Here is an 18,653-nt window from a genome sequence, read left to right as displayed (position 1 = left end):
AACCCTTGAGCTAGTGTCCAAAAGACCATGAACACCCTTCAGTAATTTTTTTTACTCTAGATTGAAACAAAGTTTTAAGAAATTAAATCAGAAATTTATTTTGTTAATTCCAAGAACACTAAGTGAAAAGAAATTACTTTTTGTTTGTTTGATCTTTCACTGGGAGCTTTTAAATATGATCTTTCTTAAAAGGTTTTGTTTGAATCACAAGTTTTAGTGAATGTCTTATCAAAGCTTCCTACTGAAGGAGAAGGAAACTAATATTGAATGTAATAGGTGAAGCAAAGAACAAGCTTCTTACCAGAGAATCATGTCCCATATGAAAAATGGAAAAGAGCAAAATTCAGCATGATAACTCTAGGTATCTGTCTGTCTAGACAAAGACTTAGACATTCTGGATTTGGGGTCATTTTCATATTTTGAACTGTTGTTACACCTACGGTATTGAGGAAAGAATAGTGCTTTCCCTCTGGAATACAGGACTGAAAGGGCTCTGCTCTTTCTTATTTCTGATTGTCACAGGTAGTGTGTCTGCTTTTTGAAGCTCTCTGCATTTGAATTTGTCATGAATTTGTCAACCATACAATTCTCTATAAACTATCTCATACTAAATTCAATACACTGTGGTGCTGAAGTGTTAAATTCAAACAGAAGCATCCACAGAGGACTGTTGAGACTAAAATTAGCTCCTACTTCTTACATCCTCTTCCCCCATGTTTTCAGCTGTTATCTTCTTTTTAAATTAAACTAATTTCAATTGATTAATTTGTCCTTCAGATGGAAAAAGTATTTAACATTTCCTAAATATTTTTGGTCATTTAGCTCTCATGTATAGATTTAAGGAAATAATATAAAACTAAATTATTACCAATACTTAATGACAGATGCAGTACTCCCTCTTTCCATTTCTGTTCAGCTGATGCACGCACAGCTTTATTATCTCAAAATGCACAGAAATGATAGTTCTGTTTTCTGTGCATGGGCCTTATGGCAAAGCAAGTGAGCAGCTGTATATTTATGTTGAGGCAAGGAGAGCCAGGAATATTATACCAGGTGACTCGGTTTGAATGGTCACAACAAACACAGCTTGGAATTTAGAACTTTTAATCCATGCAGACAGATTTCAAAATATTATTAACTGAATGATTTCAAGTGACAAAGATACTCAAATATTCTTGCACGTATTTCATAAGTCTAAAAAGAATCAGATTTCAACAGGCAAATGTTCTGAATTAGGGATTTTTGAATACAAATGCTGATGTTATGGAAACCAAATGAGAACAATCAGAAAAGTTAGTATAACACCAAATGTTTGTCCGCATTGTTATATTTTATCACTATCAGAAGTAAGCTTGATTACTGAGTAGAACATCCTGGAGGACAGGCTTGAAGCCAATTAGCCATCTGTCCACATTCGTTACCTGCAGGAGTGATGTCAGATGTTGGCTTCAGGGATGCTCCAGCTGGTGTCCTCCAAGGGAAATATTGGATGTCATCAGTCTGAGTGCACCTTGCAGACACACTTTTCCTGCCTGAAGGTAGGGTCAACACACTCTTGATAATAACAACAACAAGCAGGAGAGTTGAGCCAAGGAAAAGTTCTTTGAGATGGAGGTTTGGGCTGGCTGCAGCTCCCCCAGCTCCTTCCAAAACTGGAGCAATCCTCCAATTCTGATTTTCAAGCATCCAGAAGCCTGCAGTCTCGGGGCATTGCTGCTGGTTGCAAATGATGTTGCTGAGTGCAGAGTAGCTGGAAAGGATGGGCATACTGTCCTCTGCCTCAAAATTCAGCAGCCTAAAATTCAAAATGCTCCCTGTGTTCTGCAGTGTACAGCAGACTGGGTTTTCCCCAGCGATTTGCAAGTCTGATGTGGAGAGTGAGGAGGAGGAGAATTTCTGTGATATACAAGGTTATGTATACTTGCTATGAAATTTTGGGACAGGTAGGAGGAAAGCTTATTGAAAGACTGTGGATAAAATAAATAAAAGGATGATGGTAGATATTATAGAATACCTATTCTCTGTTTGGAGGATATTGTAGACCATCTCATCAAAAGAAAGAAGTGAATGAGGCTCTCTTTGAGCATGGATTGAAATTGAAATACTACTGAATAATCTACTTGTAGTTATCTGTAAAATAATAAATTAATAATATTGAATTGATTTTTTTTTCTTTAATGGAAGTTATGGTGCCATGAGACACAGGGAGAGTATGACCAGCTCCCTGCCACCAGAATAGTGAGAAGATGGTCCTGCTCTCCGCAGTCTCTTGTGATGCTGACTTAGTGCTGCTTCCTGTCTTCACAGTACCCCTCTCCAGGATCCACGTAAACTCACTAAAATAAATAATAAATAGAAGCTCAGGGAAAAAAAAAGCCTATTTTATGGCGTTTAAATGAATTTTGTAGCAGTTTGAGAGGACCAAAGCAGTTACGTGGGAAGGAGACCACACATCTGCAAGCTACAACAGGGAGGAATAGAGGAGTGAGCAGTGAGCCAGGGAATGAGTTCTCACCCTTTTGGTAGCAGCAAGTCATTAGATCTGTTAAGCAATATTAGGAACTCAGCTACCTAGAACAATGAAGAAGTAAATGTGCCCTTTCTCCAGTGCTTTTGGTATTGCCAATGTTGCTTCCTCACAAGCTGGTTAGAGAGTGGATGCATCTTTAATTTTCATCTGATGATTACACACAGGATGAGAAGAAATTGCTGTCAAAGAGTAGCTGTCAATGGTTTGATATTAGACCAAGAACGTCTCAAAGACAGATACAGGTCCCCGAGGCAACTGTCTCTGTAGAACCCTACATCCTAGTTCTGTTCTGTGTCTTCATTAATTGTCTGAATAAATAGGTAGCAAATGAATGGCATCAAGTTGACGTTGGCTGGATATTAAAAGTCAATTGGGAAGACAGGGTCAAAATGAAAGTGGATCCTGGCAAATCAAAGAAATTATTAGAAGACAGTAACATGAGATTCAGCACAGAAAGCAAGAAAAGCATCAAGGGCCACTGTTGAGGAGAAATTTAAAGCACAAAATAGTTTGTTAGCACTGTGACTAGGACGAGAGACATAAATTGTTAAATAAACAACAGTGTACAAATTTAAGTGTGTTAACATCCATAAGAAACAGTGGGTAGCTTATCCAGTCTGCATACTTGTGAAGTGGCAGGTGCATCACTGTGTCCAGATGTGGCCACCATGCCTAGGAAAGATGCAATAGTCATCCAGAGACCCCGTTATATTTCAGCTGCTTAATCTAGAACCCGGAGGGCATTATATCTGTTGTCTGATTTTAAAAGGTCAGTAAAAAGTGGCTAGTGATTAATTGTTCCTATGGAAACTGGGGCAATTTCAGACAGTTGTAGCCTATGTTTCACACTTTGTTTATTTACTGCAGTTAGCATCAGGCAAAGGCGTTGTGTGAAGGGACAATCTGCTTCTACACCATCAAATATGTTAGTTTCATCAGCCCTTAATGTTTTAAGGAGTGCTATATAAACTGAAGGAGTATTGGTGTTGATTTAAGTGGTAGGAGTACCTTGAAAATGTTTCATGTGTTGGTTTAGAGATAAGTAGCTGTAATGCCCTCACCTGTAGAATTTTAAATACTGCTCTGGGAGATTTATTTGACATTCAGAACTGTCTTGTGCACAATTATTTGTTTTGCTATGAAAACCATATTTTTATGAAGAAGAGGAGCACTTAATGATTTGCTGAACTCTTTAACTCCAACAATGAGCTTAGTTTAGTAACTGAAATATTAGGATGAGCATTCTTAATTCACTGAAGTACTTCATTTATGGGTTTTGGTTCCTAAGAAGAAAATTAAAAAAAAAATATATAGTAATTAAACCTCTTGTCATAAAGTCAGTTTTGCAGAGCTTAAAATAATAGGAAATGGTTAAGTTTTAAATAATGTTACTTTAAAGATTTAGAGTTAGAGTACTGAAAATAATTTTGAGCAAAATTCAAGCAGTATGTTCAGACCTGACATTAGACGGCACATATGAAATCATATTTTAAAGGATTTTTAAATGTAGCTTCCTGCATAGTAGCCCAAAAAACTTTTTATTTGGAGTTCTAGGTAAGTTTTTTAATTCTTACAACGCAACACTTCTTAAAGATGTTTTCAGCAATTAACTAGTAGAGCGTGAATCCAGGATGTCTAATTGCACTGATGCTGTAGGAGGCAGACCCAGGTAGAATTTTAGTGACTGAGGAAAGCCCCTCCTTGTGTATCAATTTCTAACAAATACCTTTGTGCAAGAATTGATATTTCAAATGATTATTTAAATCCACAGACAAGCCACATGCTTTCTGAAAATTATTTTTCTTTTTTGTTACTTACAACAATAAATTGCATAATGACTTCCTATTAGAAAATATATTTTAAAAATCTTACTTTCATCTCCACCTAGAGTACAATTTAATTATGCTTCATGGATAAAACTCTGTAGTTATAAACTAAAATCAAAATCCTTCATGCAAAAGAAAAATTTTCTGGACTATATTCCATTCTGTGAAACAGGAGCTTTTTATTACTTATACTATTTGTCAAGAATGTCTTATATGTTTCCTGTTGAATACATAGTTGTTGGCTTTCATCTTGATAATGAAATACATACACACGTACTCTGAATGTATCTTGACATTGGAGTGAACTTCATTATTCCACAGAGATGCTAAGATCTACTGTAGGAACATTGGATCAGTTGCATTGTGTTTATCATGTGGACACCATTGCTCATGGCAACAGGAGTTTGTGGATGCTGATATTCATTTGGAGCTTCGCATCTGTTATTAGAGCACGGCAAATAGTGCCTTGATCTTGAGGAACTACAGGACTGCATACGTGGATCTTTGGTTGGCATCTACGTTGTATTTACCAGAGTTCTTGAAGTTACAGAAGCAAAAACAGGAAGATGTTTTTCAGTGTTTCTTACTTTTCTTCTTAGTCATTGCTTCAGATAGCGCCAGTATGATTGGTATGAGGGTCTGTGTTCTACTGTATTCTTCCTTAAAAACTGAATGCCGGACAGTGCACCTGTTGCTTTGATGCTCTCTGATTTCTGAAATTCCAGAGGAACTGAAATCAAGTCTCAAGGTGAATTTCCTTCTATGCAGGGAGATGGACTACATTGAGCTTTTCTCCTTGGGAAATGCAGGTGTATGAACCACCCCAAGATTAATTGAATGGTATCTAGAGGGTATCGGTACAGACCGGGTGATGCATGAGGGAAGAAAAACGACTAATACAGGAGCATGCTGTGCCAGATTGCTTGAAGCTGCTGTCTGTGCTCTGGCAAGAGAAGCAACAAAGACAGAATGCGACCTCTGTGAAGCTCATTCTTTTTCTAAGAAAATGTACTCAGTCTTTCTTTCTTGCTATTACTCATTGTCCAAGAAATTGTATCTTCCAGCTAGAGCAGATTTTGGCCTTCGGAATAGTCTCATCCACAAGTCATTGAAAGATATTGTCAGGACTCCACTTCACCTGATCCCAAAACACAGCCTTAGTTTTGACTGTTATGCTTCTCTGCCTCCATTGAGACATTAAGCCTCATCGCTAAAACCCTGAACACAAATATGAATGGGGTTTCTTCTAACAATACATGGAAGCAGAATTTTATCCCTTTGGCTTGGTTGGCTTTCCCACTTACTCCTAATATTAGTTGTTAAGGAATAGTATCTTCTTAATTACAGTGGAAACATGATTCTGCTTGTCAAGTGTAGTCATTAGGGGAAAATATTCACAGTGTTCTGTTTCATTTCATCTTTATTATTCAATATCATTCTGTGTATATCTTCAGAAAGAAAGCTATAAAAGATTCTGTCAATGTTAGTACTTTCAGTCTTTGACCTGCAATTCCATGTTTTATAATGTACTTATTTGTGTTTTGCAATTTGTATTTAATTGTTGTCTGAGAAGTCTCATGCATAACATTCTTCCTTTAAATTTTCCATTAGTTTTATTTTCTTGCCAGCAGAATATGGTTGAATGCTACAGCAGCTGCTTTGCAACTGTAGCTCTTCTCTCTTATTACTGATAATGACAGCCAACAATTTACTGCATGTATTAAGTTTGGTTATGCATTGTGTTATAACTGAAGTTTTCAGAAAAATCTTTTTTGAAGCGTAGGACAACTAATGTCATGCTGACCTAATTACTGTTACCCTATCTATGAGCGCTCTTTCTTCCGCTAGCTGCAGAGAAGTTGTTGGAAAATGTATGTTAGCAAAGTATTCAGACTTCTGCTGTGTATGGCATCATTATTCCCATTTTTGTTTAGCTGGTAGTGGGTGAATATTTTTACTTAAGGAAGTAAAGGAAGAACTGCCCCAAGTGGAGGGAGTGGAAGCTGCTGCTGAGGTCCATGCCCTTGGGCTTGTGCTGGCCACGGAGACGTGGAACCCTGAGAGCTTGTGGAGTTCCCCAGCAGGGATTGGGGAACAAGCTGGGATGAGTTCAGAGGACTTGGGTCAAGAGTTCAAAAGAAATGAACTTGCAATGACAGAGTAGACATGATCCTGTAATCGAGAGTGCTTACATCCTTCAAAACATGCAGGTTTATTTAGTTAGCATAATCCTGTTGATCATGGCCGTTGTCACTAAATAACAGACTATAATCTTAAAGGTGCTGAGAGGTACAAACCAAGGTGATGTACATGCCTGCAGGGTAAAGTGATGTCCCATGGTGAGAAGTTTCTGGGCAGACTGAGCAGTTTGACTCTCTAGGGAAAACAGATGAGTTGAGGTGTGAAGCCCATCTGTACATTGACACTGGGGGAGGGTTACAACATCACCTAGGTCGTTTACCAAGATTCAGTTCACATTTCCAAGGACAGCTTTTGTCATTTCAGATCACGAAGCCGTGGAATAGTGAAAACAAGTCAGTGTGAACTAGGGCCTTAAAGTAACTGCACCTCTTTGCATTTGCATTGAAGTACTTCCATGCAGAGCTAAGAAATTTGTGAGATTAGAAGCACTGAGCACCCTTTGTGTAGTCTGTAAAATAATAGCAGTATTACCAACTCCATCCTATAAATATCATCCACCTAATGAGACTATCTGTCAGTAACCATTCAGACAATATAGAGCCCATTTGTCTGTGGTGATGAATGTGACTGTGATGGAGGAGATCAGATGAAACTACAGGTCGATTGTTGCTGGTAACTGCTATTACTAACAATAGATTATTCTGATTATTTTGTTATTAAGGATTTGCCTTTTTTTTTTTGTGAAGTCTTGACAATAAAGCCTTTATAGATCAGTTGCAAGAGTTTGTTATTACTGTCCAGCTATCTTCCTGCCAGTTCAGGATTTGATATGGCTTTTGTGTGTTTTCTAATTTAAGTCTGAAATGATAGGGCTTTCACTAGCAGATTTTTGGAAATGAGTCAGAATGGCTGATAGCCCCAAATTTTTCTGCCTCTTCAGTTGTTTCTTAAAATAATAGTATCATTTATTTTATCTGTATGCTATTAATCTAGATAAATGCAGAAGAATAGTATTTCCTGGAAGTGTGTATAGGCAGGAGTCTTGGGATTTGAGTTAATGCATTGCAGTGCTTATATGTTATCATTTCCAGTTCTGGTTCATTCTTTCGGGTGCTTTCATTATAGATAGGTAGAGGTTGGGGTGACCCCTCTTGATGCTGGCTCTGTTACCTGGCAGGCACACAAGGGGAGCTGGGCAGCCTGAGCCTCTGGGTGCAGGAGGAAGCCTGCAGAGGCTGCTGGGGTCTGCCTCGGCGAGTCACCCAGGTGCCAGCTCTGTGCCCAGTCCCACATGGAGCAGCTTTACTTTGGGGGGGCTGCCATTGTTCTGCCTTTGCATTACTCTCAGAGGTCCCCTTCTGCTTGCTGTTCTCAGAAATGTGTCTTGTACTCTCAAGCTATGTGAAAATTTTAGTTTGCAACTTGGAGGGCTGGGGTGGGTTGGGATGGTCATCCCACGCAGTGGAGGTGCTTTTCTATGTGTGGGCTGTTACAGTACATAGGAATTCTTGTTTCCGGCTCTGAGACTGATGTGGTTCAGAAATGTTTGCACTACAGCCTGTGCAAATGATCACAACTCCGTGGAAAATCCATTGTCATTATTTGCCTTCGAGGTCGGGTCCAGAGTTCATGCACAACAGCATAATTTCACTGGCAGCGTATTCCGCGTACACTTAAACCGTCTAAAGAGCCAGCTTTGCAAGGCATTATTTGGCAGCAGAATCGTGTAGTGAGTGATAGAGATTTCTAGTGGCTTAACCTCTAGAGGTGACCATTATCAGTAAATAGGGTAATAAGTGTGCTTGTTTCACACATTTTATATTTAGAAGAAAGGAAAAATGTGATATTTCAACCTGGATAGACCCTTTTCCTCTTAGCTGCATATCAAATATTCACATGGCTGAAAGAGTTTCTAACAGAAGTGAGACATTTATAACAGCGATCAACAGCTCTTGCCATCAGAATATTTTACAACCAGTTAATGAAAACTATCTGTACTATAACATTATTTTTCTAAACAACCAGTTCACATCCAAATTCTGAAAGAAGAATACTAGATATCACTCTTTGTGAGGAAATAAAATAAGCTATTGGGTATCTTCTGCAATTCCTGACAGTCTTGCTATTCAAAGCCCCAAAATATTAATCTCCTTAGATCACATTGTGGATATTCTCTCTATCTATGTCATTATTGCTAAGGCACATTTCCATGCACTTTTAGTACAGAGTGAATGAGCTTATGCAAATGTGGAGAGCTATCCCTAGACCAGACTTCCATTTTGTTTTTATTATCAAATGGAGATTTTTTTAATGGGATTTATTATGATGATAAAACAGGAAGGTTCATTTCCCTGGGTTTCCACAGCCCTGCCTGCCCATCTTTACAACAACATCAAATTAAAAGCAGATGCTGTCATGGGACAATGAAGTGCTCAACATCATCAGCTTTCAGCTCCTTACTCCCTTACTGTGAAGTGGTTTCCAGTGTTTTTCTGTCAGTTCTATTTCTGAAAAACTGTTTTCACTCTTTCATAGATTTTACAAGAAAATTTGTTGTGCCTCTGGTGCAGACAAGGGGAAATCTAACTTCGTTATAGTTAAGTGCCCGCCTCCCCATTCCCCTCTATAGTAGGTAAAGTACCAAATTATAGAGTTTTAATAAATAGCAAGGATGCAGTTAGAAGCACATTTCTGGGATCTCAGAATATCTTTGGCTATGTTTGCCTCTTCAGTCATTTTTTTTTGTCATCATTGTTCCTGATGCCTTCTCATAGCATAATGATAATGTTCTTGAAATTGTTGACCAATGGCAAATGGGTGACCTGCTTTTTGTAGCAATGGTGTGAAGCTACACAGGTTCCAGTCTTCCTCCCTGTCACTATGCAGTGATTTCAGGCTTCTGCGTTAAACCCTAAAGACAGAAATAAATGAAATATTAAAATTACCTTTTGTCCCCATTTCCTGCCTGAGTTTGAAGCAGCATGTGTGCGCAAGGGTAGAGCAGGGGTACTTGCTGACAGTACTTCTGAAGGACTGATCAAAGGAATAATATTCATCCACATCCTCTGCTCCATGGCAGATCACAGGCCCTATCATTAACTGTGTGTCTCATTTGCTTAGCAAAGTGTGAGCACTCTGTCTGCTTGAATCAGGATCACTACGCGCAGTTTGCAGGACCCTGAAGAAAAGCTGATTCCATCAGTGTGCTAGGCAGCAGTATCTTAAAAGATCTTGCTAAAGAATCAGGAGAAGGTTATTTTAACTATGCTTCCACTTAAAGTCTTTGCAACTCATAAATGTTCTGGAAATGGCCTTCACTAATTATTTGGTCTGATCTGGCATGGAAGCGGTGGGGTGACCAAAAAGGAAACCCAGTGAAACCAAATCAGTGTTGCCACTTCCTTGTGGAAGTGTGTACTATTACTTTAATAGTAACTACGCATTTGCCCAGCTGAAGCATTCTCTGTCACAGAAATAAAATTTTAGCCTGTAATATTGCAGCAGACAGAAAAAAAAGGCTTCTCTGTAATTTGAAATTTATGACAGTGACTTTAGGTTGATGGCCTTTTCTGTCTTTTTCAAAGTTTTCCAACTGTTGCAAATATGCATACAGTGCTATATGGTGCCATCCAGTACAGTCAACAGAATGACCTCTTTTTCTCACCTGTCAACCATAAAAAGACCAAGCAGCTGTTTTACCAGCCCCCGTGGAGTACATATGGCATAGGAGATGCCACAGGCCTGGTAGGCACAGCTCTGCTGGTTCTGCCTGTTCAGCAGATGCTACGGTGAGCAGTGCTGCCGGAGCATGGGATGGTGCAGCTGCTCTGGTCTGCTGGTGCAGTTCTGCTGCAAGCTGTGAGCAGTGCAGGGGAAAAAAATGCACTGGAGCAGTTTGTAATCTCTGGGCATGAAGTCACCGTTACCCATTGTGTGCAAAAGCTGGCTTTCTGGGCTGTGGTGCCTTCAAGTCTTCTTTAATCTGGAATAAGTACAGAATGCTTTAGAGTTATAGAAATCAATCACAGAGTTACAGTAATCAGAATAACTTAAATCATCTGTAACATCTAACAGCAGGCTGATAACCAGTGAGATTTGTTGTTATTATTTATCTATTTATCTCTGTTGGGAGAACAAGGTTTGAATTAAAGGGCTGTTATGGAAATTAAAAAAAAATCAAAAAAAAAAAAAAAACTGTGTTTGGGCCCCAGTAGATACATTTTAAGAGAATCATTTATCATCAAATTTTAATAAAAATTCCCCGAGTTAACTTACTTATGATGCTGTACTGTGTATGTAAATAAATAAGCAAAAGTAAGTCCTATGGAAAAGGAAGATAGTTCTCTGGTTTAGACCTCTACATCTAAAGAGAAGAGGTAGCATTGTATTGGATATGTAATTCTGTTGAGCTACTGCCCCATATATGCTGAGAGAACATCCTGAAGGAGTGTTGGAATTTAATGAACTGTTGTTATTCCCTAATACTGGGAGGCAGTGATGGAGTTGCTGCTGCAGCCAAGAGAGAGACCTACAGATATGCTGCTGGCTTGTTCCTTATTTGAAAATAGAAGTTTAATCTCAAAGGAGATGTCAATTTACCTGAGTATTACTTTCCATAGACACAGATTTCCTTGTTAGCTTGAGCAGATTTTTCCTGTTTTAAAAGTAAGAGTACACTCAATTAGAATAGTGGCATTGCCTTAAAATGGTCAGCCTCACATTTCATAATAACCCAGAGGGAAAGAGATGATAGTAGGAGGTTCATTGTGCCTTCAGCTGAATGACACAGGCCTTCATAATCAAAATAATTGGATTTTTACAAGAACCAGGAACAGGGTGACTTCCCATACTTGGCAAAATTCTTAGGCTGTGCAAAACATTACTTATCTGTTTGAACTTTGACCTTGAGTTAACTTTGACTGCAGAGTCTGATGTAGTGTCTTTTTTTTTTCCTGACTTGTTGAGAAAGAGTATATCCTTTAAAAAATAGTGATTTTTTTTTATTTTTAGATATGCTTCTATCTAAACCTTACTAAACAGCCAGAAGGCCTAATATAAGTTCGTATTTTAGAGACATTTGGTAATATTTTGCCTCTGTACTGCAAATTGAAAATTGCATCAAATTTTGCTTGGAGAATTTTTTTTCTAGCATTTCTACTCACTTCCTACTAGTAGGCTGGAGGGTTTAGGGCAGCTCTTTAGCTGCACGTCTGATATCCCTGCCTCCTCATGCCATGAACATGGCTCAGCAGTAGTGCTGCTCTCAGCTCACCTTACAAGCAGTCTTACAAGATTCAGGTGTTTTGGACTCATGTCTCTAGTCCAACTTGAAGCACAATATTCCCAGTGTTCTTTTGCTCTTCAGTTTTATCCTCCTGAACACCTTTGCCAGGAGGACATTTCCAGAACATTTCATTTCCTTTTGTGATAATATCTGCTGACCGACCCTCCTTAGTTGATTACTGTAGATCTCCTCTAGCAATAATACAGATAGATTTCCCTTGGATTATGAGAGGTAATTATGAGAGACGGAAGTCTTCTCTTCAGTCCTTCCATCTCTACCCCAACTGTCCCACGTCTTCCAGAGCTTCATTAATTTTCTAAGTATGGGAGGGAAGGCTAAATGGGCCTCAGCATCATTACCCATATAAGGGTTCATCACTCTTTTACAATATGATTTTTCAGTGAAGTTTAGCAATGTGCTAAGTAAAATGTTTGCTTAATACCAAAGCATCAGTTTGTACGTTTTAAGATTAAAGTGAATGATGTGGCTATAATGCCACTTACAAAGGTTACCTGTGATGAAACTGCTTGATGATTATGCAGCACTTTCATAATCTCCAGCAAAGGTTGCTATGTGAGAATGCAATTTTTATCAAACTCTTTTACAGCTCTTGGTCATGGGAAATTTGCTGCATTTGGCATTAGAATGAGGCCTTATCTGCAATTTTACTAGAAAGGCTGTTGATCGTGGGGGATGCAGGCTATGAAAGTACGAGTCAGGTAAATTAAGCCTTGATCTCTATCTTGTATAATAGTGCCCTTCCTGGAATCACACAATGGTTAAAGGTTGGAAGGGACCTCTGGGGGTCATGTGGTCCAACCCATCTGCACAAGCAGAACCTACAGCAGGTTGCCCAGGACCATGTCCAGGTGGCAAAGAAGTAACCGGGTGAAATCTTTGTTCTATGCCTCTTAAAGGACACCTATCTCACAAATGAATTATCACCTATAGAATAGTTTACTGGGGTGCCAGTGAAAGAAATGTATTAACATGTATATATATATGTAGATATTCACTGTAGGTAAGATGGGAGACACTGTGGATCTGTATGAAATCTGTCAACACATGATGGATTTTGCAAACAACTCATTAGAAAGATAGAGAGGAACAAAAAATAACACAAGAATATTCAAACTGATTAGGAGTGATAATAAATTTGTACAGCAGCTTAATTAGAGAATGCAGATTACTGAAACCAGCTGGATGTGTAGGAGTCTGCACAGTGAATACAGTGGTGCAAATGCTGCCTTGCAGTTTACTTTGTGAAAAATTGCTGTGGTATCTTATTATAAATACTCAAAACTTCACAGTTACATAACAAAAAAAATAGCTGGTAATTTACAGTGTACTTTGATTGAGAGGCTTTGAATAGTACGATTATTGAACTGCTGTGGTGTAGGGGCACTACTTATGGGGAGCAAATCAACTTAAAGACAGACCATTTCCTTACGCAGTTGATACTGTCATGTATTTTAAGATACCGTTCCTACACACACTAAGAAGATAGATGGTGGGCTGCAGGGATGCAGTGGTTTGCAAAAGCTATGTGAGCATTTGTTAGAGACTGGGGCACAAATTCATCAAATAAGGGGCAAAGTTGTTTCATAATCATGTTGTTAGAAGGATGGTTAGTAAGATAAAGGAAATAGCGCCTCACAGAAATATTCAGTGTAAAAAAATAGTGTATTTTAAACTAATTTTCAACATATTTGTTTAAACAGTTAAATATATGTAAGATACCTCTTTTTAATTTACTTGAAAAATTCAGTGATGTCAGTCTAATCCACATTCATCCCAATTACGTCATCTTTTTCTATGCACAGTACAGAAATTGTTCCTTCAATTTGTCTTTTGGAGTAACCTATAAGCTCATACTGTATCTATCACTCCTAGCCCACTTGGTTCAACTCATCTTCTTCATTTCAGTTTGTTTTATTCTGCATCCACATCATTTCATTGTTAGTGTCCAAATCTCTGTCTCTTACTTTAAACATGCATAGATTTTAATGTTTACTTTGTGTTTGAAACTTTTGTTATATAGGATTAGTATCAGCTTCTGCTGTTTGCATGACGAAGCTTGGTGCACTATCAAGAATCACTGCAGAGAGCACCAGCTCTCTGGAACGAGGTATTTGAATCTATTCACTCTTCTGAGGTGCCTTCCTGTGGTATCACTAAGGTGGAGGGGCACACTCCTCCTGGGCTGCATCAAAAGCAACATGGCCAGCAGGTTGAGGTTCTCTGACTTTGAAGATTCATAGATGATCTCTTTTCTTCCTCTGCACGTAATTATGAGAAGTCAGAAAATTGTTCACTGGTTACAGTTAATCTACTGCTACACTTCCTTAAGTACATTTTTAATCTGTAAGTTATTTTTCTGTTAAGCATTTTACCTGCCTTTTTTCTCAGTGCAGTGTGTATTTTTTTGCAAAAATAACTTCTTTTTTCACTATCACTAAATCATACTCCATTTTTGTCTCAGCACACCAATCTGTGCTGGGAAACAAGGAGGTCTCTTGGGCAATTTTTGGATCAGCTGACTTACCAGCAGTATTGTTCTTCCAGGTACAGTGAGTTTGTGCAGTACTTCTCATGTGGAAGCTTTTTTATAACTATTTTTAAGCTTGGCAACCTTAGCCTTTCCAGCTTTTCTGATGTTTAGGAGTCTTTGTCCTTTGAAGTGTTTGACTAGAAGTTTTTTACAGCTTCCCACTCTAATTACTCACATAATATTATGTTACAGTAGCTCAAGTCTGATTATTTAAGTGTCTGAGTAGGATGTTCCATGAAAAAAAAAAGTCTTTACAAACATAGCTTTGTACTTGACGTTCCTATAGAAGCCATTAAACAAGACATTTAATTCTTCTCTTTTGGGCTCAGTACAATTCTTGTCTGTGTGACTAATCCTATTGACTACAAAAGGACCTTTTCATATCAGTCAAGATTGTAGGACTGGACTCTTGTCTCATATTTTGGAGACAATTTAAGCCCTGTTCAGCTGTAGCTGCTTGTGCATGCCGTTGGAATACATATCCGTGCCAAGTGGTCAGGGCCACACAACTTATGGCTCATCTCTCTCCAATAACTAGAAAGCTATCTTGTTTTGTCCTCCCCATTACTTTTTCTGCAAAGCTACAAATGTCAGAACATGCTATGGAATAAGATGACTACAGCAACATCATGTGAAACCTTTTTTTCTTTTAAAGCTAGAAATATGAATTTGCTGTTCCAATCCCTTGTTGTTAGTTTTTCTAATTGTAATAAATGTTCCTGACACTTTCATGAATGGATCATCTAAATAACAAGGGGTTTCTTTACTCAGTACTATCCTCTGGAAAATGTACAGATTACTTTTTAAAGTATCTGCCAATTATCTTGCAATTTGAAGTCTGATTTTTTTCATTTTCTATCTGATTCACCAGAGGGGATTGCCGTTTCCATAGGCTCTTCACTGTGTCAAGAGAAATCTCAAGGAAGATAAGTACTGAAGAGAATTAGAGCAAACCTTTGCTTCCCCAGTGATTTTCTGGGATTTCATTTCTTCTGCCAGTTAAGATTTAGGTTTTAGTATTTTCCATGCAAGGTCCATCTTTATAAAAGGACATTGTGTTTTGATTATTTAGAACCTGAAGTCACAAAGGGCATGTTGGTAATTAGTTTTACATCAGTAGGAATGGAAAATGTATTGTAGTAGTCAGAATCCCCAGGGGAAGGTTTCTAATAAAAAGTCCATTGAATTTATTCATATGTGGAAAGAACAGTCAATATTTGAGGTATGAAATGTCAATAAAAGTGAAACATATTAATACGCAGTCTATGTTGCAGAGCATGGCCTTGCCAGTTAGAATATTGGAGCTGTGTTTCACAAAGCTACTATGTACTTTTAGAAATATAATCTCTAAAGGAAAACAGAATTAGTCTGTTAAAAACAGGGCTCCCTAGTTGTGAAAACTGATAGCTAATATGAAATGTAAGATATGTTTTTTTATATATACATATATTTCAGATTACATACTAGAAGTGAAGGGTAAAATACCTGTAATGTATTTCATTACTACGAATGCAGCTGAGAGGATCATTTTCTGACATTCATTCTCTGCGATTCTAATGGTGGTAGAGGCCACCCAGCTGTTTGCTATTTGTCTTGGATAAAAGATAGCATTATAAAAAGTGATAAGTTAGAAAAAAATATGGCAGAACATTGTTCCATTAACTTGATGTCCAGTTAATAAACTTCTAGCTTACTGCAATACTTATCAGTCCTAGTTCACTACCAAATCCTAAATCAATGGCAAAGAATGAAGTTTTTATTTGCCAGTCAGTTCTCAGGAATGGAACCATGTGCTTCCATAGCCACAAACAATCCACCTATATTAATTCAAAACAAATGTTCCCCCAGGTGGGATGATTTTCCCAGAGGGCTGCAGTGTTACAAACGCATAGCATACTATCTGGTTGTATGTCTATTCTCTGATTAGGAAGTACCACGAGCATCTTTCCTCTTACTGACCAGACATTAACAGAAGTGTGTTCCTTTTTGCCCATTGCTCTAAACTTACAAGGCAAGTGTTGACCCAAAACTGATTGAGCAGTTGGATTGATCTTTCTTCAGCTTATCTTCTACCTGTCAGTGTAGAACCCTTTGTATCCCCTTTCCACTACAACATCAAGGAATCATTGAGCAACATTGAACTCCTAAGAGCTGTCAATGTACTTACTTCATTAGAAGCATCGTTGTCTTGGTAGTTAAAAAAAAAAAAAAAATAGTTTCCAGTATAAAAAATCATGCTTATAAATTTAAAATGCACTTTTCATGAACATCCTATAATCTTAAGTATCCCACTTGTTCACTTGTTTGTTTTCTATTATCTGTGGAAAGGGGCGAATTAAAGCAATTCAATTGAATTCCACATGTTTATTCATGGAATAAATGAAAACACAGGAAATACTGAATGATTTGCCTATGAGGTAAATCACCACTGTGAGACCAAGTTTAGGAGTTTTAAATGCTCCTGTAGAAAAGCAGATGTTCAACTCCCAGCAGCTGCTCTGTGACCATCTACTGTTGCTTTTCTCTAGCCAGCACCTGTGAAACTGAATTGAATTGAGAAGTTTTGCTTGCTTTCAAAACTCACTTTCAAATGTGAGTTACTTCACATGGAACACAGGGATCACGTTAAACACTTTTGCAGGTGTCCAGAGTTCCTTTCTTTCACTGTTACGTAGGTTTACTTAACAATGAACAGAAATTGGTTTTAAAAGGGAGAATTTGCACATGACTGTCTACCGTGCCCTATATCTATCTACTTATATCGCATTGCCTGTTTCTCAACTGGAGTCCATTTTAGGGTCAATAATGTAAATGTAGTTTACAATTAAGGTAACTGTGAATTTACCTACATTCACGTGTGCACACATACGTGATCCTAGCATCTTCATTATTGTTTGTCCATGTACATTGCCAGTCTTTTCCATTTTTCAGGCATAGCAGGATGGTTCCTGTCATTTACAGTTGTTTTACTTATTCTTCAGGTCTCCTGTGATGGCGGAGGTCTATTTGCTGTTAACCGAAAATGGTTTTGGGAGCTGGGAGGCTATGATCCGGGATTAGAAATATGGGGAGGAGAGCAGTATGAAATCTCTTTTAAGGTAAGTCATCGAGTCACCTTATGTAATACTTCCTTACTTGTTTGGTTTTATGCCTGTGGATTTTGATTTCTGATATGCTTTGTGATCATGATGCTGTAACTAACACTAGCTTTAGGGTTTTAACTAAAATTAATTTAGTACAGTTTGAATTCTTTTTCTTTACAAATTTCCACTAATTTAAACAGAATTATGTCATCAACATAGGCTCCATAAACCATATAAAATCACTGAGTGCAGTTTAGTGCAATTTTCTCCAAATATCTGGTAGCTTACCACCATCAAAGAATTTTACCTTGTCCTTTGTGTCAAGTCTTCTCCACTTACCTCCCATCAGACGCATTTCCTGAACCCTGTCATGCTGGAGGTAGGCTCCCGTAGGGTCAGCTGATGGGAATGGATGGAAATGAAGTAGAAGCTCGTAGGAAAGAGGACTCTCTTCAGTAGCAGTGAATCACTAGACCAGCTCAACTGATATGAGCTATTACCTACAGGCCAGATTCTCAAAATTGGATGATTTTTAATTCAATTTGGATAATTGTAATGACATTTTGAGTTTTTGAGTGCCCAGGTTATGAACCACCATCCACGGTAAATCTCTGTGTGGACATCTGTATTCAAATCAGTTACTTGGCTTTTACATGCTGAGTTGAAAGTCTTACTACTTTCCACATGTAAAATAGGTATTTGCATTAGTTTGATAAAGACTAATATATCTAATTTTGAAAATTCAGTTTACTATGCTCCAGTATACCCATGGAATTAAGAACTTTACCTTATGGCCTCTGTATGCACAGGTTTTCAATTAGCTGATAGAATTTCATGAAAAATATGGAATGAGTCAGACATGTTTGGATAAGGCTTGGATCTGTAATCAGAATTCACATTTAGCTTCAGGATCTTTCCAACCTACTTCCAAACTCCTACGATGTAAAGCTCAGCAAATAAATTTAATATGTCAGCCATGACTAATATTGTACATCTTGCTGCATCTGAGTTTCAACAGTGATTAAAACAATAGAGCTGTGGCCATTCTGTGGAATAAAATGTACAGCATGACCCTACACTGGGCTGCTAGACTGTCTTTATGGGAGTTATCAAGAACAGAAAAATGGTTTGTATTAACTGCACTACTCTCATCTTTCTCTAAATCATTTTTACTCCACAGCAAAACAAAATTGGAAGGCAAGGGAAACCCAGTAGATGGAAAACATGTTTTGAATAT

The 18,653-nt window shown here is 38.0% G+C and overlaps 1 protein-coding gene across 1 annotated transcript in view; it reads left to right on the top strand.

Annotated features, from left to right (window-relative positions):
- GALNTL6 (polypeptide N-acetylgalactosaminyltransferase like 6) overlaps nt 1-18,653 on the top strand; it is a 457,489-nt gene that overhangs the window by 393,377 nt on the left and 45,459 nt on the right. The window contains 2 exon segments of the mRNA XM_040555653.1: nt 17,315-17,325; nt 17,328-17,431. Coding sequence (XP_040411587.1) covers nt 17,315-17,325; nt 17,328-17,431 — 115 coding nt within the window.

This window comes from Cygnus olor, chromosome 4 (genome assembly GCF_009769625.2).
Source record: "Cygnus olor isolate bCygOlo1 chromosome 4, bCygOlo1.pri.v2, whole genome shotgun sequence".
Classification (NCBI taxonomy): Eukaryota; Metazoa; Chordata; class Aves; order Anseriformes; family Anatidae; genus Cygnus; species Cygnus olor.
Note: the sequence above shows the minus strand (reverse complement) of the source record. Positions and strands in the feature narration are given on the sequence as shown.